The 18,011-nt window shown below is 42.5% G+C and overlaps 2 protein-coding genes across 9 annotated transcripts in view; one reads left to right on the top strand and one right to left on the bottom strand.

Annotated features, from left to right (window-relative positions):
• The window catches only part of slc39a14 (solute carrier family 39 member 14), a 32,690-nt gene extending 23,861 nt beyond the window's left edge, over positions 1-8,829 (bottom strand). For 3 of the 5 annotated variants that reach the window (XR_014531178.1, XR_014531179.1, XM_083527405.1), the window contains exons 1-2: positions 8,583-8,829; positions 35-344 (exon numbers count right to left, since the gene is read on the bottom strand). Coding sequence is in view for 3 of the 5 variants with exons in the window: in XM_083527405.1 (XP_083383531.1) it covers positions 35-334 (300 nt within the window). In the remaining 2 variants the exon portion in view is untranslated. Of the gene's footprint in view, positions 1-34; positions 345-3,748; positions 3,922-8,582 lie in introns of those variants that run through there. The other 2 variants (XM_083527406.1, XM_083527407.1) reach the window with 2 other exon arrangements.
• The window catches only part of LOC310718570 (uncharacterized protein), a 219,197-nt gene that overhangs the window by 168,591 nt on the left and 32,595 nt on the right, over positions 1-18,011 (top strand). The window contains exon 2 of one of the 4 annotated variants that reach the window (XM_083527481.1): positions 15,518-15,770. The exons of 1 other annotated variant lie outside the window; for it this stretch is intronic. The gene's annotated coding sequence lies outside the window, so the exon portion shown is untranslated. Of the gene's footprint in view, positions 1-15,482; positions 15,771-18,011 lie in introns of those variants that run through there. 2 more of the 4 variants (XM_083527480.1, XM_083527482.1) reach the window with 2 other exon arrangements.

Genomic DNA, 18,011 nt, shown 5'->3' with positions numbered 1-18,011 from the left:
CACATCCAGACACTATTCACACCTCCAGCCTCACCGTTGAGTTGTTAGTTGTGGACGTCTTGGACGTCGTGGACTTGGTGGTGGTCATGGACGTGGGGTCTGAGGTGGTTTCTCCGCTCTGCTCGGCGCCGAGGTGAGCGAGGAGCGACCGGAGCTGCGGCACTGAAATGGTGCCGTTTTCTCCGTAGCGGCTCAGCAGGTCCTGCAGGATCAGAGCAGGAGGGAGCCCCGTCTGACCCCTGACCTCTCCTGAGGGCCAACATAGACCAAGGAACAGGGTGAAGGCAAAGGTCAAGGTCAGCTGGGTGCAGCCATTGGCTGAGAGCTCGGTCATGACTCAGGATCTGTGAAGACAAAAAGAAAGTTTTTTTATTTTTTTTCTTAAATGCAGGCATCAGGGACAGAATCAAACGAAAGAAAAAGGAAGATGAAGAAAAACGTTACTGCTGAACTCGGACAAGAGTTTAATTTGCTCACATTCTCTCGATGTCGATCAATCTGTTTCTCTTTCACTGCATCGTTCTCATATAATCTCTCTTTCTGCAGCCGTCTCTCCTACTGTCTGTCTCTCTGGGTCTCTTTCACTACATGTGTCCCTCCTACTATCTCTCTGCATCTCTCTTTCACTACATCCGTCTCTCCTACTGTCTCTCTGCATCTCTCGTTCACTACATTTGTCGTTCCTACTGTCTGTCTCTGTGTCTCTCCTTCACTACTGTCCGTCTTACGTAATGACTCTCTCACCGTCCCTCTCCGTCACCAACCCCCCTTTTCTCGACCCCCTTAGCTATTTCAGAATTATATTACTGACCACACACACACACACACACACACACACACACACACACACACACACACACACACACACACACAGAGCAAAAGGTGTTTCAGGATCACATTATCACCATCCCAAATATCTCTCACAGCAGCGGAGAGCTCACGCTGGATCCGTTTGCTTTTCCAGATTTTTCCACGATGAAAAAATTCATGGGGTTTAACCAAAGATCAACACAACGGCCTCTTCACTGTACTACAACGAAACAATGATCAAATAAGTTGTACAAGTTGTAAAGCAATCTTTCAAAAGATCTCTGCGATCAACAAATAAAATGAGAGTATCAGGTCACATATTAAAAGATCAAAAGGAAAATAAACTGAAAGGAAATAAAAAAACCTGGGCTTTTTTTTTAAGCTCGTTTTAGACTGAAAATGAGGCCAGCGAAACTTTGATACTAGAAAGTAGCCAAAACAAAAAATGACAGACAAAAGTATTTACTCAAATACTTTACACACGTGCATCCAGGAATATAAAGAGGCCCTCACGAGCTGGAAGTAATCAGGTATTTTCCAGCCTGGTCCCGAGAGGAAACTCGGGATAAAGTGCAGGATCTACAGGGGCGCAACGTCGCCACGACGATGGACTCTTTCCGACTGTTTTTGCTCCGATGGGAAATTCGGTACCAGGCGACTCAGGAGTTCAGAACCAATGAGGTAGAAAGAATTCACGTCTGATCGGGGATCGTTTGACAGAGGAGGTCTTTAAAGCGTTACGGTTTTATGATTGGTGTGTGAGGACACTGGAGAGCAAGATCCTCTTCACAAGAGAAGAAAATGTACCTCGGAGGAACCAAGATTTGTTTGGATTTGGAGAAATGCAATCGACATTTCAGAATAATGTTACAACTGTGCATGTGTGTGTGTGTATGTCTGTTGGGGTGTGGAGTGTGTGTGTGTGTGTGGGGGGGGGGGGGCGGCGACAACACTTGCTTCTTTGACAGCCTTGTTACTGAAGAGTGGCACACACACACACACACACACACACACACACACACACACACACACACACACACACACACACACACACACACACACACACACACACACACACACACACACACACACACACACACACACACACACACACACACACACACACACACACACACACACACACACACACACACTGAGCTGGCTGGTTTGAAACCAGGAGTGCTGCTCTTTTTCCAAACAGGTTCAACAACAAACTGTGTGTGTGTGTGTGTGTGTGTGTGTGTGTGTGTGTGTGTGTGCTCACTATATGGACAAAAAAGTTTGAAACACACCACACCAAAAGATTGGTGGCTTCCTTTTGAACCATACCATTCACTGTTATAATGAGCTCCACTCTTCTGGGAAGATGTTCCATCAGATTTATGTGGAGATTTATCCATCCACAAGGGTGGGGGGGGTTGACAACACTTGCTTCTTTGACAGCCTTGTTACTGAAGCGTGGCTTTCTGTTGCGCGCACACACACACACACACACACACACACACACACACACACACACACACACACACACACACACTTTGAGCTGGCTGGTTTGAAACCAGGAGTGCTGCTCTTTTTCCAAAAAGAGGGGGGGGGGGGGGGGGGGGGGGAACATGTTTAGCAATGATGCCAAAAGTAAGAGTGTGTGTGTGTGTGTGTGTGTGTGTGTGTAAGGTTGTGCAAAGAGCGTGTGTACCTCAGGAAAGAGAGTAAGAAAGACAATTTGAGGAAGTGGGACACGGAGGAGGAAAAATAAGTGCATAGTGGTGGTGATAAGGCAGGAATAGTGAAGGGTGGAATAGTGAAGGGTGGAATAGTGAAGGGTGGAATAGTGAAAAGGTCTGCGTTTTTGCTCTCCAGATAAACAATATGAACGTCTCTCTCAAGGTTGTTCGGAATCCGAGCGGAACGATCTGACCCCACGAGATACGAGGCTAAAAGTAGAAACCCTCGATCTGAAAGAATCCCGAGAGCCCGGCACGGCTGCCGAGCGAAGAAACGTCGCCCTCAGAAGTGCTCGCGATCTCTAATTACACCGAGGCAGCCGACGTGGAGGGAGAAAAAAAAAGATTAAGAAATGCTGAGCTCTGTATGGTGTCATTTTCACCTTCTGGGAGAAACTCATTCTGCATCCACTTTATTGAGAACAACGGCATGTGGAGAAGAGCTCCGGTTAATGTTCACACTGATCAAACATCAGAATTCATCTCGGTGACTTTGCCCCCCGACTGCTTGTGAGAATTTGAGAAACTGCTGATTTAGGATATCCACGCGCACACACACACACGCGCGCACACACGCGCGCGCACCTCTAGAAAGGTCAGATGAGAACGGGTTTTCTGGTTTGAACTGACAGGAAGGAAACAGTAACCCGAATGATTCTTCTCAACATCCGCGTTGATCAGAAAAGTTTTCCTGAACGAGCAGAAAAACAGAGTCCGGTTCCCTTTTGGTTCCTCTCAAGGTTTCTACCTCATAAACCGCCGGTTCTCTCATTAGGGATAAACATATATCGACTTATATTTTATATATATTACACATAAACCGAGTTGATCAAGTAAAGATGAGGTGATAAAAATGATAACAGGAACAATACAGTTATAATAAATTATACTACTTTGGACACTTAAGTACATTTGAAGGCAAAAACTGTACTTTGATTAAAGTGAAAGTTTAGGGACACTTTTACGGTGGTTATAAATTGCAGTTCAAAACAAAAACTGAATTTAAATGATTATTATATCAACACTGAATAACTATTTATTAACTAGTATTACAAATCAAGTCCAGTAAATCTTCAGTGCTTTATATGTTTCAGAACATGTATAATACAATTTTTTTCTTGGTCTATATCTTGTATGAAAATAAAAAACTATTAGAAACAGAACGTAGCGTAATAAAGTCAGAGCTCGTCGGAGCAAAGAAATCGTCCGCTTACCCTCTGTGGACACCGAGAGCAAAAGGAAGTGCCCCCTCCTGCAGTCGTGAGACACTCGGTGGTCAGAGGAGCTTTATAAGTACGTAGCGAGAGAGAAAACGCTAATTATATAAGCTAACCTGTTATTAAACGGCATACTGTAATGTTAGAAATGAGCACTTTACCCCCGTGATGCTCGGGGGTGGGGTGAGGGGGGTGTAATAACAGTGCTGGTGGTAATGATTAAGTGGTTACACCGCATGATTTAGTCACTGAGCCGCTAATGGGGAGTAACAGCGAGGGATCGCGCTCGCACTTTGCCCAAGTGGATACGATTCTGTGTGTGTGTGTGTGTGTGTGTGTGTATGGATGGATAGAGACACAGACAGACAGACGGATAGAGACACAGACAGACAGACGGATAGAGACCCAGACAGACGGACAGACATGGACAGATAGAGACCCAGACAGACAGACGAATAGAGACACAGGCAGGCAGACAGATGAATAGAGACAAAGACAGACAGACAGACAGACAGACAGATAAATAGAGACACAGGCAGGCAGAGAGACGGCCAGGCAGACAGATGGATAAAGACAGACAGACAGATCGCGCAAAGATTGATATATGGACAGACAGGTGGATACAGCAGAGATGGATAGATACAGTGAGGAAAATAAGTATTTGAACACCCTGCTATTTTGCAAGTTCTCCCACTTAGAAATCATGGACGGGTCTGAAATTGTCATCGTAGGTGCATGTCTACTGTGAGAGACATAATCTAAAAAAATAAATCCAGAAATCACAATGTATGATTTTTTAACTATTTATTTGTATGATACAGCTGCAAATAAGTATTTGAACACCTGAGAAAGTCAATGTTAATATTTGGTACAGGAGCCTTTGTTTGCAATTACAGAGGTCAAACGTTTCCTGTAGTTTTTCACCAGGTTTGCACACACTGCAGGAGGGATTTTGGCCCACTCCTCCACACAGATCTTCTCTAGATCAGTCAGGTTTCTGGCCTGTCGCTGAGAAACACGGAGTTTGAGCTCCCTCCAAAGATTCTCTATTGGGTTTAGGTCTGGAGACTGGCTAGGCCACGCCAGAACCTTGATTTGCTTCTTACAGAGCCACTCCTTGGTTATCCTGGCTGTGTGCTTCGGGTCATTGTCATGTTGGAAGACCCAGCCTCGACCCATCTTCAATGCTCTTACTGAGGGAAGGAGGTTATTCCCCAAAATCTCGCAATACATGGCCCCGGTCATCCTCTCCTTAATACAGTGCAGTCGCCCTGTCCCATGTGCAGAAAAACACCCCCAAAGCACGATGCTACCACCCCCATGCTTCACAGTAGGGATGGTGTTCTTGGGAAGGTACTAATCATTCTTTTTCCTCCAAACACGTTTAGTGGAATTATGACCCAAACGTTCTATTTTGGTCTCATCTGACCACATGACTTTCTCCCATAACTCCTCTGGATCATCCAAATGGTCATTGGCAAACTTAAGACATGCCTGGACATGTGCTGGTTTAAGCAGGGGAACCTTCCGTGCCATGCATGATTTCAAACCATGACGTCTTAGTGTATTACCAACAGTAACCTTGGAAACGGTGGTCCCAGCTCTTTTCAGGTCATTGACCAGCTCCTCCCGTGTAGTTCTGGGCTGATTTCTCACCTTCCTTAGGATCATTGAGACCCCACGAGGTAAGATCTTGCATGGAGCCCCAGTCCGAGGGAGACTGACAGTCATGTTTAGCTTCTTCCATTTTCTAATGATTGCTCCAACAGTGGATCTTTTTTCACCAAGCTGCTTGGCAATTTCCCCGTAGCTCTTTCCAGCCTTGTGGAGGTGTACAATTTTGTCTCTAGTGTCTTTGGACAGCTCTTTGGTCTTGGCCATGTTAGTAGTTGGATTCTTACTGATTGTATGGGGTGGACAGGTGTCTTTATGCAGCGAACGACCTCAAACAGGTGCATCTAATTTAGGATAATAAATGTAGTGGAGGTGGACATTTTAAAGGCAGACTAACAGGTCTTTGAGGGTCAGAATTCTAGCTGATCGACAGGTGTTCAAATACTTATTTGCAGCTGTTTCATACAAATAAATAGTTTAAAAATCATACATTGTGATTTCTGGATTTTTTTTTTTAGATTATGTCTCTCACAGTGGACATGCACCTACAATGACAATTTCAGACCCCTCCATGATTTCTAAGTGGGAGAACTTGCAAAATAGCAGCGTGTTCAAATACTTATTTTCCTCACTGTATGTTAGATACACAGACAGTCAGACAGAGAGAAGACAGACAGATAAAGCACCACAAGCACAACAGATAAGATCACGCAGACGATCCGGTGTTAAATATCCAGAACGTTCTTTAATCTGCAACCTCACAGAGAAGTGCGACACGCTCCGGGGAAAGAGTCGTCTGCCCTCTGCCACATACCTGCGCTCACAGGTTTTCTGATCGACGGGGCACAGTTTTGCTCTCTTTCTACCTCCAGTCACAGAATATACCTTCTAAATTCAGAAAATTCATCATGTGGTGGTGGGGGTGTGTGTGTGTGGGGGGGGGGGGACACTTTAGGGAGGAACGTCAAACCAATATGACTCTTGTTTACAGGAAATGACTCGGGAAGAGGAGAAGATCTGAAGTAAAAGGTCCAGCAGGAAAAACAGGGGCAGGCACAGGGTTTTGTCCACAGCGTATTATTTTCCAAACTGTAACCCGAGACATACTGCATGGACGATAGTTGACACCTGACCGTAAGATTCCCATAAGATTACTTTTTGAACATCCAATTCCACATTTAGTGCTTCTTTATGCTCTTAAACTCCACTCTTCCTGGAAGATGTTCCACTTGATTTGTTTGGAGATTCATTCCGACACATGGGTGTTAGTAAAGTCAGGTAGTGATGTAGGTGAGAAGGTGAGAAGGTCTGTGGTGCAGTCAGCGTTCACATTCATCCCAAAGGTGTTCGATAGGGTTTGGTGCGCTATAGCAGGAGATCTTCTACTCAAACACGTCTAAAACATATCTTCAAGGAGCTGGATCAGATTTTAGTCTTCTGAAGTCAAGTGAAGAGAAGATTTTATGCTACAGCATCCAGAAACATCTCGTTCAATGGTGCACCTCCAACTTTGTGGTAACAGTTTGAGAAAGAAGCACATATAATTAAAAAGATGAAATAAAATCTTTTCCTGTTGTGTGTGCAGGAAGTTACAGCTCTACCTCTGCCATGTTAATCTGTATTCTAGGTGACTCTCAGGACACGCCTCGGCCTCCGTAGTGTTGCGATACGTCATGTTCACGTAGCAGCAGCGGTGCTTAGAGAAACGAGCTTGTGAAACTGTTTAATGACGAGAAATCGTTCTACATATAAAATATTGTTTACAAATTATTGGTCACTTTTTAAATAATAAAAGTAAAAGCGCATCTACAAATTATATATAAATAAATAGTATTTTTTACCGATGTTAATATTAGCCATGTCTTCTACACACACACACACACACACACACACACACACACACACACACACACACACACACACACACACACACACACACACACACAAACAAACACCAGACACACACCAGAGCCCTTTTATCTGGTTAAAAACAAAATCACACCAAAACCCTTGTGGCCTCACGAGCAGAAGGTCACCGCACGTCGACAAACGTAACAATGTTTGGTGCACATCATTATCTGAAACACTGACTCACTGAAGCACTGCAAGTGTTCAGGTTTACAGTGTACACACACACACACACACACACACACACACACCATTTATTAAATGGGGTCAACAAACATGGTGGGGTAAAAAAAAAAAAAAAAACAATCTCTGATAGTGTTTCTATTGTACATAATCTATATGTTCTGGCCAAAAGTATTGGGACTCCTGACGTTTCCAGCCGTATGTGTTTCTTCCCCAAAACTGTTACCATAAAGTCAGACGTACACAACGTTATAGGACAGAGGTCGAGGGCCGGAAAGGAATGTTGCGTTATACCAGATATAATATTATAATTAAAAGTTGCGATGGTTTCTGTCATTAATGATTTAATAGTTAATAAACAAACAAATAGGAGACACGTGATCTGTTGTACATGGGTTGGAGTGGAAGATCTCCTGCTATAGAGCTCCAAATCTACTGAACACCAGTGGAATGAATGTGAACGCTGACGGCACCCCAGACCTCCTCATCTTCTGATCTACATCAGTCCCTGACTTTACTAACACCCTGAATGAATCTCCACAAAATCTAGTGGAACATCTTCCCAGAAGACAAAACATAAGACACCAATAAAGCCAGACAATTAATGGATGGATAGATTGATGGATGGATGGATGGATGGATGGACAGAAATCTCCATAATCACTCTCCAAAATCTAGTAAAACAACTTCCCAGAAGAGTGAAGGTTTTTATAACAGTAAATGGAGTCTATTCAGGGTCCACCAACATACACACACACACACACACACACACACACACACACACACACACACATACATACATACATACATATATATATATATATATATATATATATATTTCAAACAAAGTTGAAATCAGATTCTGCGGATCATGATGTGCTCCTGAGAAGGTCCCTTAGGTTCTGGATATGGAGTGTATTTGGAGTAAAGACTCCTGGAGGATTACATTTAGGATGATGATGATGATGGATTATTTAATCCTAATAGCAGGTCTGTATCTGTATCACTTTTAGCGTCTTCAGCTAATCAGACTAATCATGTGTCAGTAAAAATCCACAGCAGACAGAAGCTACACAAACCCAGATCCGGATTATTATTGTTGTTGTTATTGTTTTGATTTACTCACCGGCCGGTTTCCGGAGTCCCTCACTTCCGACCAGGTAAATTTCGGGATGTCCGTCCAGAGATCACGGATGTAACGGAGCCGGTGTGTGTGTGTGTGTGTGTGTTTGTTTTGCTCGTTTATCTGCCACCTCGACCAACACACACTCACACACACTCAAACAGAGAGCTGACTGGCCGTGTGGGGAAAACCACGCATGCGCGGTGCGCTTTATTCCACCGCCGCCACGTTGGGTTTGCCTCTTTCAGATGACGTCATCTCTACACGCCGCCTCCGGAGCGAAAAAGGTTGTTGGTTGCCAGATTGTGCAGGATTTACCCGTATTTCAGATATTTCGCCAGCCAGCCAGCTAGCTAGCTAGCTAGATAGATAGGGTGGGGGTAGCATTATGATTTGGTGCTGCGTGTCAAGATAGATGGGGAAATGAATAGTACCCAGATATTTAGCCACAAAACCTTCTGACAAAAAGCTAAAAATAAAGAGTCAATTTTCAACATAATATTTACCCAAAGCTCACATTTAAATCAACAAAGACATTGCTTCCAAAAATGATAATCAAAGTCCTAAACTGGCCCAATCGGATCCCAAACCTCAATCCCACTAAAAACCTGTACACTGTTCTTGCAAAGAAAAGTGGGAAAAAAATTTCAAAGTCTAGACGTCCGAAATGTACGACTGCGTTTTAGTGCCACGTTGAAAATAAATAAATCTAATAAAGTCGAAATTACGAAAAGAAAGTCGAAATTACAAGAATGAAGTTGAAATACTTTGACTTGATTTCGACTTTATTCTCTTCATTTTAGATCTTTTTATTCGTAGCACTAAAACGCTGTGGTAGAAATGAATAGGGACTTAATGCGGTATTAAAGGAAAAAAGTGCTTCCACGAAGGTATACGTCTGGAGGGGTGCACAGACTTATGCAAGTATACCTTAGTGGAAGCACTTTTTTCCTTTAATACCGCAGACTTAATTACACACTATGTGTGTAATCCTGTGGCAGCAGCACAATCATAGCGGCACGGGCCAAGAGCTTCAGCTACGTCCCGACATCAATCATCAGAACCAGGAAACAATGTGATCTCTGCGACTTGAACCACGGCATGATTGGTACCGGATGAGGTAATTGGACGTGATGGTATTTTCACTGTCATCTGAATTTCTGGTATTTTTTTACCCAACAATCTTTACATTAAACATCTAATGAGCAGAGACCATGCAAATTAAAACACGTGAGAAAACATGATGAGAAAAATGAGGAGAGGACTGTTTTGAATCAACGATAAATACAACAGCAGTGGACCACATGAGGTTCCACTCCTGTCAGCTATAAACAGGAATCTTAAGCTATCGTAGGTACAGGCTCATCCCGACTAGACACAGGACTAAAAAGAACCCCTGATTTACTATAGTATAGTGTTTAAAGCCCATATACATTACGGTTTAATGTTTTGTGTGTTCTGAAATGCCTTTATGTTCACCCTGGGTAGCAAAGTGTTTATGAGGTGGTATCAAAAAGTTTCGAGACTAATATTGTAACTGGTGCTATTATGACCACACGCGTTTCCACGTCTGCGATTTGCTCACGGACAGCAGGTTAGAACAAAGAGCGAACGTGAAATTCTGCATGAAAACCGTGCAAATCTGCCACAAAGACGTTCCACACAACCTACGTTTGACATGGAGCGTATAAAGGTATAACAGCCATGTACCAAGTTAGACCCTGTTTAGGACATTTAGGATGATGATGATGATGATGGATTATTTAATCCTAACAGCAGGTCTGTATCTGTATTACTTTTAGCGTCTTCAACTAATCAGACTTCAGTTAAATAAATCCTTGTCATGTGTCAATGAAAATCCACAGCAGACAGAAGCTACACAAACCCAGACTTGGATTATTATTGTTGTTGTTGTTATTGTTTTGATTTACGATGCGATGCTGCAACGAGTGTTTCGAGGTGTTTTGAAAAACATCACTGGAAGATGTCGAGAGATCAGGAAGACCTTCAACGAGCTCAACCACCCGGAAACCATTCGCCAACTTGTGCATGTCCACATGATCTCACTTCCGCACCCACACTACCCTACTCGCCAGATTTGGCTCCTGCAGACTTCCCGAAGATGAAGCCCTCTCCCGAAGATGAAGATCCAGCTAAAAGGCTGCCGTTCCAGGGCGAATCGAAAAAAACGTTTGAGGACACATTTCAGAAGTGGCAGGAACGCTGGGGGCGCTGTATTGCTGTGCCAGGGGAATATTTGGAAGGTGATCATGTGTAAATGTAGATAAATAAAGGACTTTCCTGGAAACAGTTAGTCTAGAAACTTCTCTCATAAATCAGACATTTCAACCCCCAGAACTCTCACAACCTTTTTGTTTTTCACGTCGTTCTATCTACATTCTAGAGTGAAATCCTGAACCCGGCCACATCTGGTACCACAGATGAAGTGATGGCTCACTCTTTGCTCTGTTTCTGAGCGATAAGATAATGATGTATTAGATTAGGTAGATGTACGTGCAGGTGCACGAGTAAATGTATATCACGCTATGTTGTATAACAGCCGTGTACCAAGTTAGACCCCGTTTTTACAGCAGCTATAAACAGTTCTTGTAGTAATTACAAGTTCCAGCTGTTACAAAAAACATCAACAAACGAATAAAGTCAAGCAAAGGGGGAGTGGTGGCTCCAGCGGTTAAGGCGCTGGGTTACCAATCGGAAGGTCGGGGGTTCAAGCCCCGGTTTCGCCAAGCTGCCAATCTTGAGCAAGGCCCTTAACCCTCTATGCTCCAGGGGACCCTTACGAGAAAAAGAAATCAAGGACCGTGACGTCGGAGCGACGTGGGGCCGCCTTCCCGTGGGCTCACCACCTGCAGGAGGGACCGTAAGGGACCGGTGCTGAGAGGATTGTGCAGCAGTCGAAGGCGGGGGCCTTGACAGCCCGATCCCTGGACACGGAGAAGTGTCTGGGGAATCTGCTTAGACTGCTGCCCACGTGACCCGAATTACGGATAAGCGGGAGAAGATGAAATGTAATAAAGTCAAGCCCACACATTTTGGGCCTTCGAGTTTTGTTTAACTGTCACCTGAAATCAATTCTACAAGACTACAATTATAAATCTTTTATTTTGGAGGTTTAACACTGATATCACGCTGCATCAAGCAGAGAGGCAGAAAGTCCCACATAAAGAGTTTGGACTTTGATCCGTGTGAGATTGAAGCTCCAAAAGTCCAATCTATACTTGTTTATGGATTCTACCAGGGGCAGAGTTGAACATGGTATAAATACCCTTTAAGATAATGCTATAGATGTCACATCCTCCATGAATCAGTTTTCAAGCTAGCTCACTCACACAGGGGAATCTGAAGTCCACATTTAGTCCCTATTTGCTGCTATAATAACTCATGTAAAGCAGATCTTCATGGAGCTGGCTTTGTGCATAGCAGAGATGCCAAAAGTACACGCAAAAGTTCAAATACTGATGTTTTAAAAGTCTCTGGTAAACGTTGAAGTTCTGATTGCACTTATTTACTCAAGTTAAAGTAAAGAAGTTTGTGCTCTGACATGTTCTTCAGTAAAAAGTAGTGATTATTACCACCTGTTTTAGTGTCAGACTGGAAACTGAACCTCACGTCATATCAATATATTCATAAAAAAACATTTAAAATGTGTTTCTCTAATGAATGTAGCCAGACTGAAGATCCAACATGTAGAACACAAGCAGAGAAAAGATGATGATGATCAGGTGATCAGGAACGTCTCTGTTCTCAGTCATGTTCTCATCACTGACTCCCTCTGTCTCATCCACGATAACCCCAGACTTCTTACTGCCTTCTGTCTGCTCACTGTGAGCTTCAGAAACTAGTCTACGTCTGTGGTGTGTGAGAGACAGGAAATGGTACATCAGTGGATTGAAGAAGCAGCACATTGCCCAAAAATATGTTGATGGGCTGAAAACGGCGCAATGAGTAGAAAAAAATATTGATCATGTCGCCAAGTGGAATAAAATTAAGGTAACGATCCTGTTATGAATATGTAAGAAGTAGAAATGACAGATATTTGTGTAAAAATTAATGAGTCAAAGTCAAAAGTAAAAAAAAAAAAGTGAAGCAAAATACTGATACCAGAAAAATCTACTTAAGTACAATAACAAAGTATTTGTACTTCACTACTTCCCACTACTTTATGCTGGAAAAAATTCATGCTAGCAAATCGAAAGACGTCCTACACAATTGTGTGCCTCCAACATTGTGGAAACAATTCAGTAGTCCCAATGCTTCTGTTCATATATAACAGTAATCAGACCTCTTGTGTGTGTAAATGTAACTTAATAGGAGTGTTTCATTTTAGCTACATCACTTCATGTTCTTATGTACAAACAGTCAGTAAAACATTTTTTTTTAAGATTTTGAGAAATTTCTGGATGTTTATATTTAATTTCTCCTCAAAGCTCCACACAGACACTAACCAGACTTTAGGACTGATCCTGATCCTATGAAGCAGCAAAGCTAATCACTGATTCTTTGTTACACAAAGAAAACATTGTTATGGTAAAAAAAAAAAAAACCTGCTGACTTATAGATTACACATTTACAGTAGCAAACTTATAACTGTTAACACTTAACATTTATGTTTAATGTCACGTATAACCACGTTTATAGATTAAACCACTATTTATCCTGGGTGTTAGTCCTTATTTTGGGGTTTAATTCAGACTAATCTGGCAACCCGAACCAGGGTACTCTATTAGATTTGCTAATAATTGAATATTGATGTGCAAATAAATAATAACATTTGTACTTTTTAAAGTTGCTTTGTGTCATGTGTCATTAATATATATAATTTTTTATATAATTTGTACTTTTTTTTTTTTTTACAAAATTATTGATGGCAACTAAGCTACTAAAATATTTTAAACTAAAAATATTCAGGATCTAAAAAGTATTCCTAGTATGAATCATACAAATATGAAAATATGTACATTTTGACTTATTTATAACCTACTATACAAAATTTTACTTCGCAAACAAATCTAAAGAAGTGCGAATTTCTCACCTAATAATTGAAATGATGGTAAAATAAACCCTACACACACCACAAACATCTGCTCTTCTTCCAACTCTCTCCACAAAGTTCAAGGCACACAATTGTTAGGACTTGGAGACCCAAACCTGTTCCAGCTTAGTATGTGCACAAAGCCAGCTATATGAAGATCTCCGGTCTATGGGTTGTAGTGGAAGATCTCCTGCTACAGAGCTCTGACCTCAGTCCTCCTCACTTCACCTACATCAGTACCTGACTTTACTAACAGTAGTTGAATAAATCTCCATCTCCAGATTCAAAATCTGGTGAAACATCTTCCCAGAAAAGTGGAGGTTATTAGAGCAGGAAATGGAGACTAAATGTGGAATGGGATGTTCAGATGGTGACACTAATTGTTCTCCACGGTCCAGCAGTGTTTGTTTGGAGTTTCCATGTAGGTTTCCTTTGGGTTCTCCAGTTTCCTACCAACCCCCACCCTCTCCAAAAAAAAGTGGATTGAAAAAATACATTCAAATAAATAGGTTTAAATAAGTTTGCGATAAAGTGCATATATGTGCCAAAGTGTATCCTTGTCGTGAATACAGTGCTTCCAGGATAAACTCAGGATCCAGCAACATCATCCAAATCTCTGTAAATGTAGTCATTTTGATACAGATGAATAAACTTGTTTTTAGAGATGCCTGGGGGTTTTCAGCCCTAAATCTGAGGACCTTTGTGTACCTGAGTTCAACAGGAAGCAATAAGTGAATGTAATTTGGATGGAGTGGTGCAGCAAAAACCCCATGGGGAACTCTACAATAAAGCAGTTTAAAAAGACTCCATTAACTCACTAATTTGTAAGTTTTACTCAGGTTTCATCTTTACTTCACAGGGATCTGCACATGTCTGTCCACAGAGGACCCTCAGAAACTTGGTCCACTTACTTACCCTTTTGGTGATACTTGTACCTGATTTCTTGGCAGGTTCTCCACTGTGTACCAGAAACCTTTCAACAAATCCAGCATCTGCTACCTTCACTGGCTTCCTGTAGCTGCTTACATCAGATTTAAACCTCTGATGCAAGGCTACAAAACCAAAAACTGACCAGTAGCTACCTACAGATACTTCTTTTTCATACATTCAACACTTCACAGTCTTACAAAAGTGAGTACACCCTCAGTGAACATGTCAAAACTGTGTCCAAAGTGTGAATATTGTGTGTGAGGACCATCGTTATCCAGCACTGCTTTAATCCTCCTGGGTATGGAATTCACCAGAGCTGCACAGGTTGTTGCTGGGATCCTCTTCCACGCATCCATAATGACATCACGGAGCTGCTGGATGTTTTACACATGGTGTTTCTCCACCTTCTGTTTGAGGATCCCCACAGGTGCTCAATAGGGTTCAGGTCCGGAGACAGCTTTCTCAGCAAGGCAGTTGTCATCTTGGTGGTGCGTTTGGGTCATTATTATGTTGGAAATCTGTTGGGCATCATGTTCTACTTCCAAATGTCACATGTTGGAATCCATGTTTCCCTCAATGAACCGCAGCTCGCCAGTTTCAGCAGCACTCATGCAGCCTCAGACCATGAGGCTGCCACCACCATGCTTCACTGTATACAAGACAATATACAATTGTATATATATTGTATACAATTTTCTTGGTTCTCTTTACCGGGACACCACACTGTTTGTGAAACAGCTTCAGAAGAGGCTCATTCTTGAACAACGGCTATTCAAACCGACTTGTTGCAGTTAGCAAAGCCTACACATAACATACGTCTCACATCATAAGCTTGTGCTCCAGAACATCTGATCACATGCACATTATCAACTTGTGCTGTTAATATCATGAACAGCAGCTAAGCTAATTTTTCTCCACAGCTTCTCTTTCTCTCCCCATCCCGAGACACCCTGAGGTTTGGCCAGCTCCAGTCACCTCCCACCTCGTGATGATTACGGACCTTTGAAGAAGTAGATGCCAAACTCGCAAACATCCCGAACCATCTAGAGACGTACCAGTGCCATTTGGATCCCGCTACATGTGTGGAGTTTTGACATTGGACCTCCGGGAATGTTTAAAGGCATGGAGAAGCTGATGCTGGATCTGTGATGATCACAAATGCTGAGCTCATAAAACTAGGAGCTACTAACGATAAAGACTGTATAAGACTGCAGAAAGAACATCACCTATATTCTTATACTCCAGTACTCATAGTTCTCTTAACTTAGTTCTCACTCTCCAGTGTTCTGTACTGTTGAAAGATTTATGATCAAACTCTTGATGTCACCCATATGAGGATGGGTTCCCCTTTTGAGTCTGGTTCCTCTCAAGGTTTCTTCCTCATAACATCTAAGGGAGTTTTTCCTTGCCACAGTCACCATGGCTGCTCATCAGGGATAAATACACACCATTCACCTTAACTGTTGATTTGTGTAAAGCTGCTTTGAGACAATGTCTGTTGTGAAAAGCGCTATAGAAATAAACTTGACTTGACTTGCAGCGTACGATCCGAGCACTGACTAGTGGACCTTCTGCTTCTGCAACCTCTAAAGCAATGCTGCAGCACTCATGCGTCTGTTTTTTTTTGCAGCAGCTTCTGCACCTGATGCACCGCACAAGGACTCGACTAAGGTCTGTTCCCAATGGAACCCGTGTTGGAAAACCTCTGTATGACCATGACCACTGTTTTGTAACTTAGTTTCAGGGTGTTACTGATCTTCTTACAGCCTCGGCATCTTTGTGGAGAGCAACAATCCTAATTCTCGAATCCTCAGAGACTCTTTACCATGAGATTCCAGATTGTTTTACTGAAGTCTCGAATCAAGCATCCAAAATCCGGCATGATGCACACATCCTGAACATGTTGAGTAAAGTTATAAAAAACATAAAAAAATGATAAATATTATCAATAAATATTTAATTATTTTAATCGACTGACAGCCCTAAGATACACACACAATTGATTTGGTTCTTGGCATTTAAACAGATTCTGTAACAAAACATTTTTTTCAACCATGGTGCTTTATGGGGACTTCTTGCTGATAGCTTCTATCAAATGCCTTCTTACTGTAGCTGTACTTTAAATATTAGTTGACCTTTGCTCTTCCTGGACATCGGGATTGGCTGAATCTTTGTTTATCCATCGATCCGTTTTAACAGCAGTTGTTTGTTTTCTTCGTCGTGTTTCTGTTGCCATTTCAAAGTATTCGAGATCATTTCAGGGCCATCTTTCCATATCCAGTCTTATTTTTTAATCGAATTATGTCGTTTTCCAGAACAATGTGTGGAATTATAATAACGGATAATCAATGAGACCGAATTAATGAATTCTCTAATTAACCTCCACATTGCTAATATTTGCTAGCATTGCTAGTACTTGCCCCTTTTAAATGAACGAGCTGATCGCTCAGAACAAATACTGTGCAGGTCATGACCGCTGAGTCAGCAATTTTTTTGTTAGGCGACTACATATTTCGAGCGGAATGATGTGTCTCACTACTGTATGGTTCCTGTATGCAGTCCTGATGACGTCCGGGCATGTTCATGACGAGTTGGTGGATTGTATCCCCGGGGGATCTCCTTCCAAATCTGCATCAGGTTCTCAGTGAGCTCCTAGATGGTCTGTGGTGTTACTTGGTGGCGTCGTATGCTCCGATGCATCATGCACCAGAGGTTCTCGGTTGGATTTAATTTTGGGGGAATGTGAGGGACAGTCAAGGGCATCAATGCAATAGTCATTTAGAAACTGCCTACACACTCCGGACACATAAATCCAGGCATGGGCATGGGCTTAGAGGAACCCAGGTGCCCCCACTGCATCAGCCTGGGCTGTTTAATCTCAGATTATTTCAACATCGGTCACGTTTCCTTGGTAGGAACTTGCTCTCATCCCTAAAGAGACCATTTCTGGTGCTCTCTGGCAAATCCCATTTGAACTGCCAAGTGCTGGGCTGCGAGCACTAGAGGATTTTAAACCTTCATGTCACTGTCAGTTTGTTTCTGACTGTTTGATCAGAAATGTACACCATTAGCCGGTTGGCTGTCATTCTGTAGGGCTCAGGCAGTCTCCTCCTTGCACTAAGGAGAAGATACTGGTCCTGCTGCTGGGTTGTTGTCCTTCTGAAGCCTTGTTCAGCTCTTTCAACCAAACACAATGGGGAAATTTTAGTCACGTGACTGTGCCTTTCGTCATCGCGGCAACTTTTTCGAAGAGCCGGAAAGTGAATAAACGGCAGGTGGAAAATGACGCGAGTGGAATCGCTTTCCGTTTTGTTCAGGCGATTCGGTGTGGATGAGAAACGTCTGGGAAGTTTGAAAAGCGACAGCGCGGAGGAATTTTTAGATGCCGTTTTCAAATTGATTTGTGTAGACGTACCCTTAAAAAGGAATGAGTTGTTATTCTGGATAGA

This window comes from Silurus aristotelis, assembly GCF_946808225.1.
Source record: "Silurus aristotelis genome assembly, chromosome: 23".
NCBI lineage: Eukaryota > Metazoa > Chordata > Actinopteri > Siluriformes > Siluridae > Silurus > Silurus aristotelis.
This window is presented reverse-complemented; position numbering and strand designations above follow the sequence as displayed.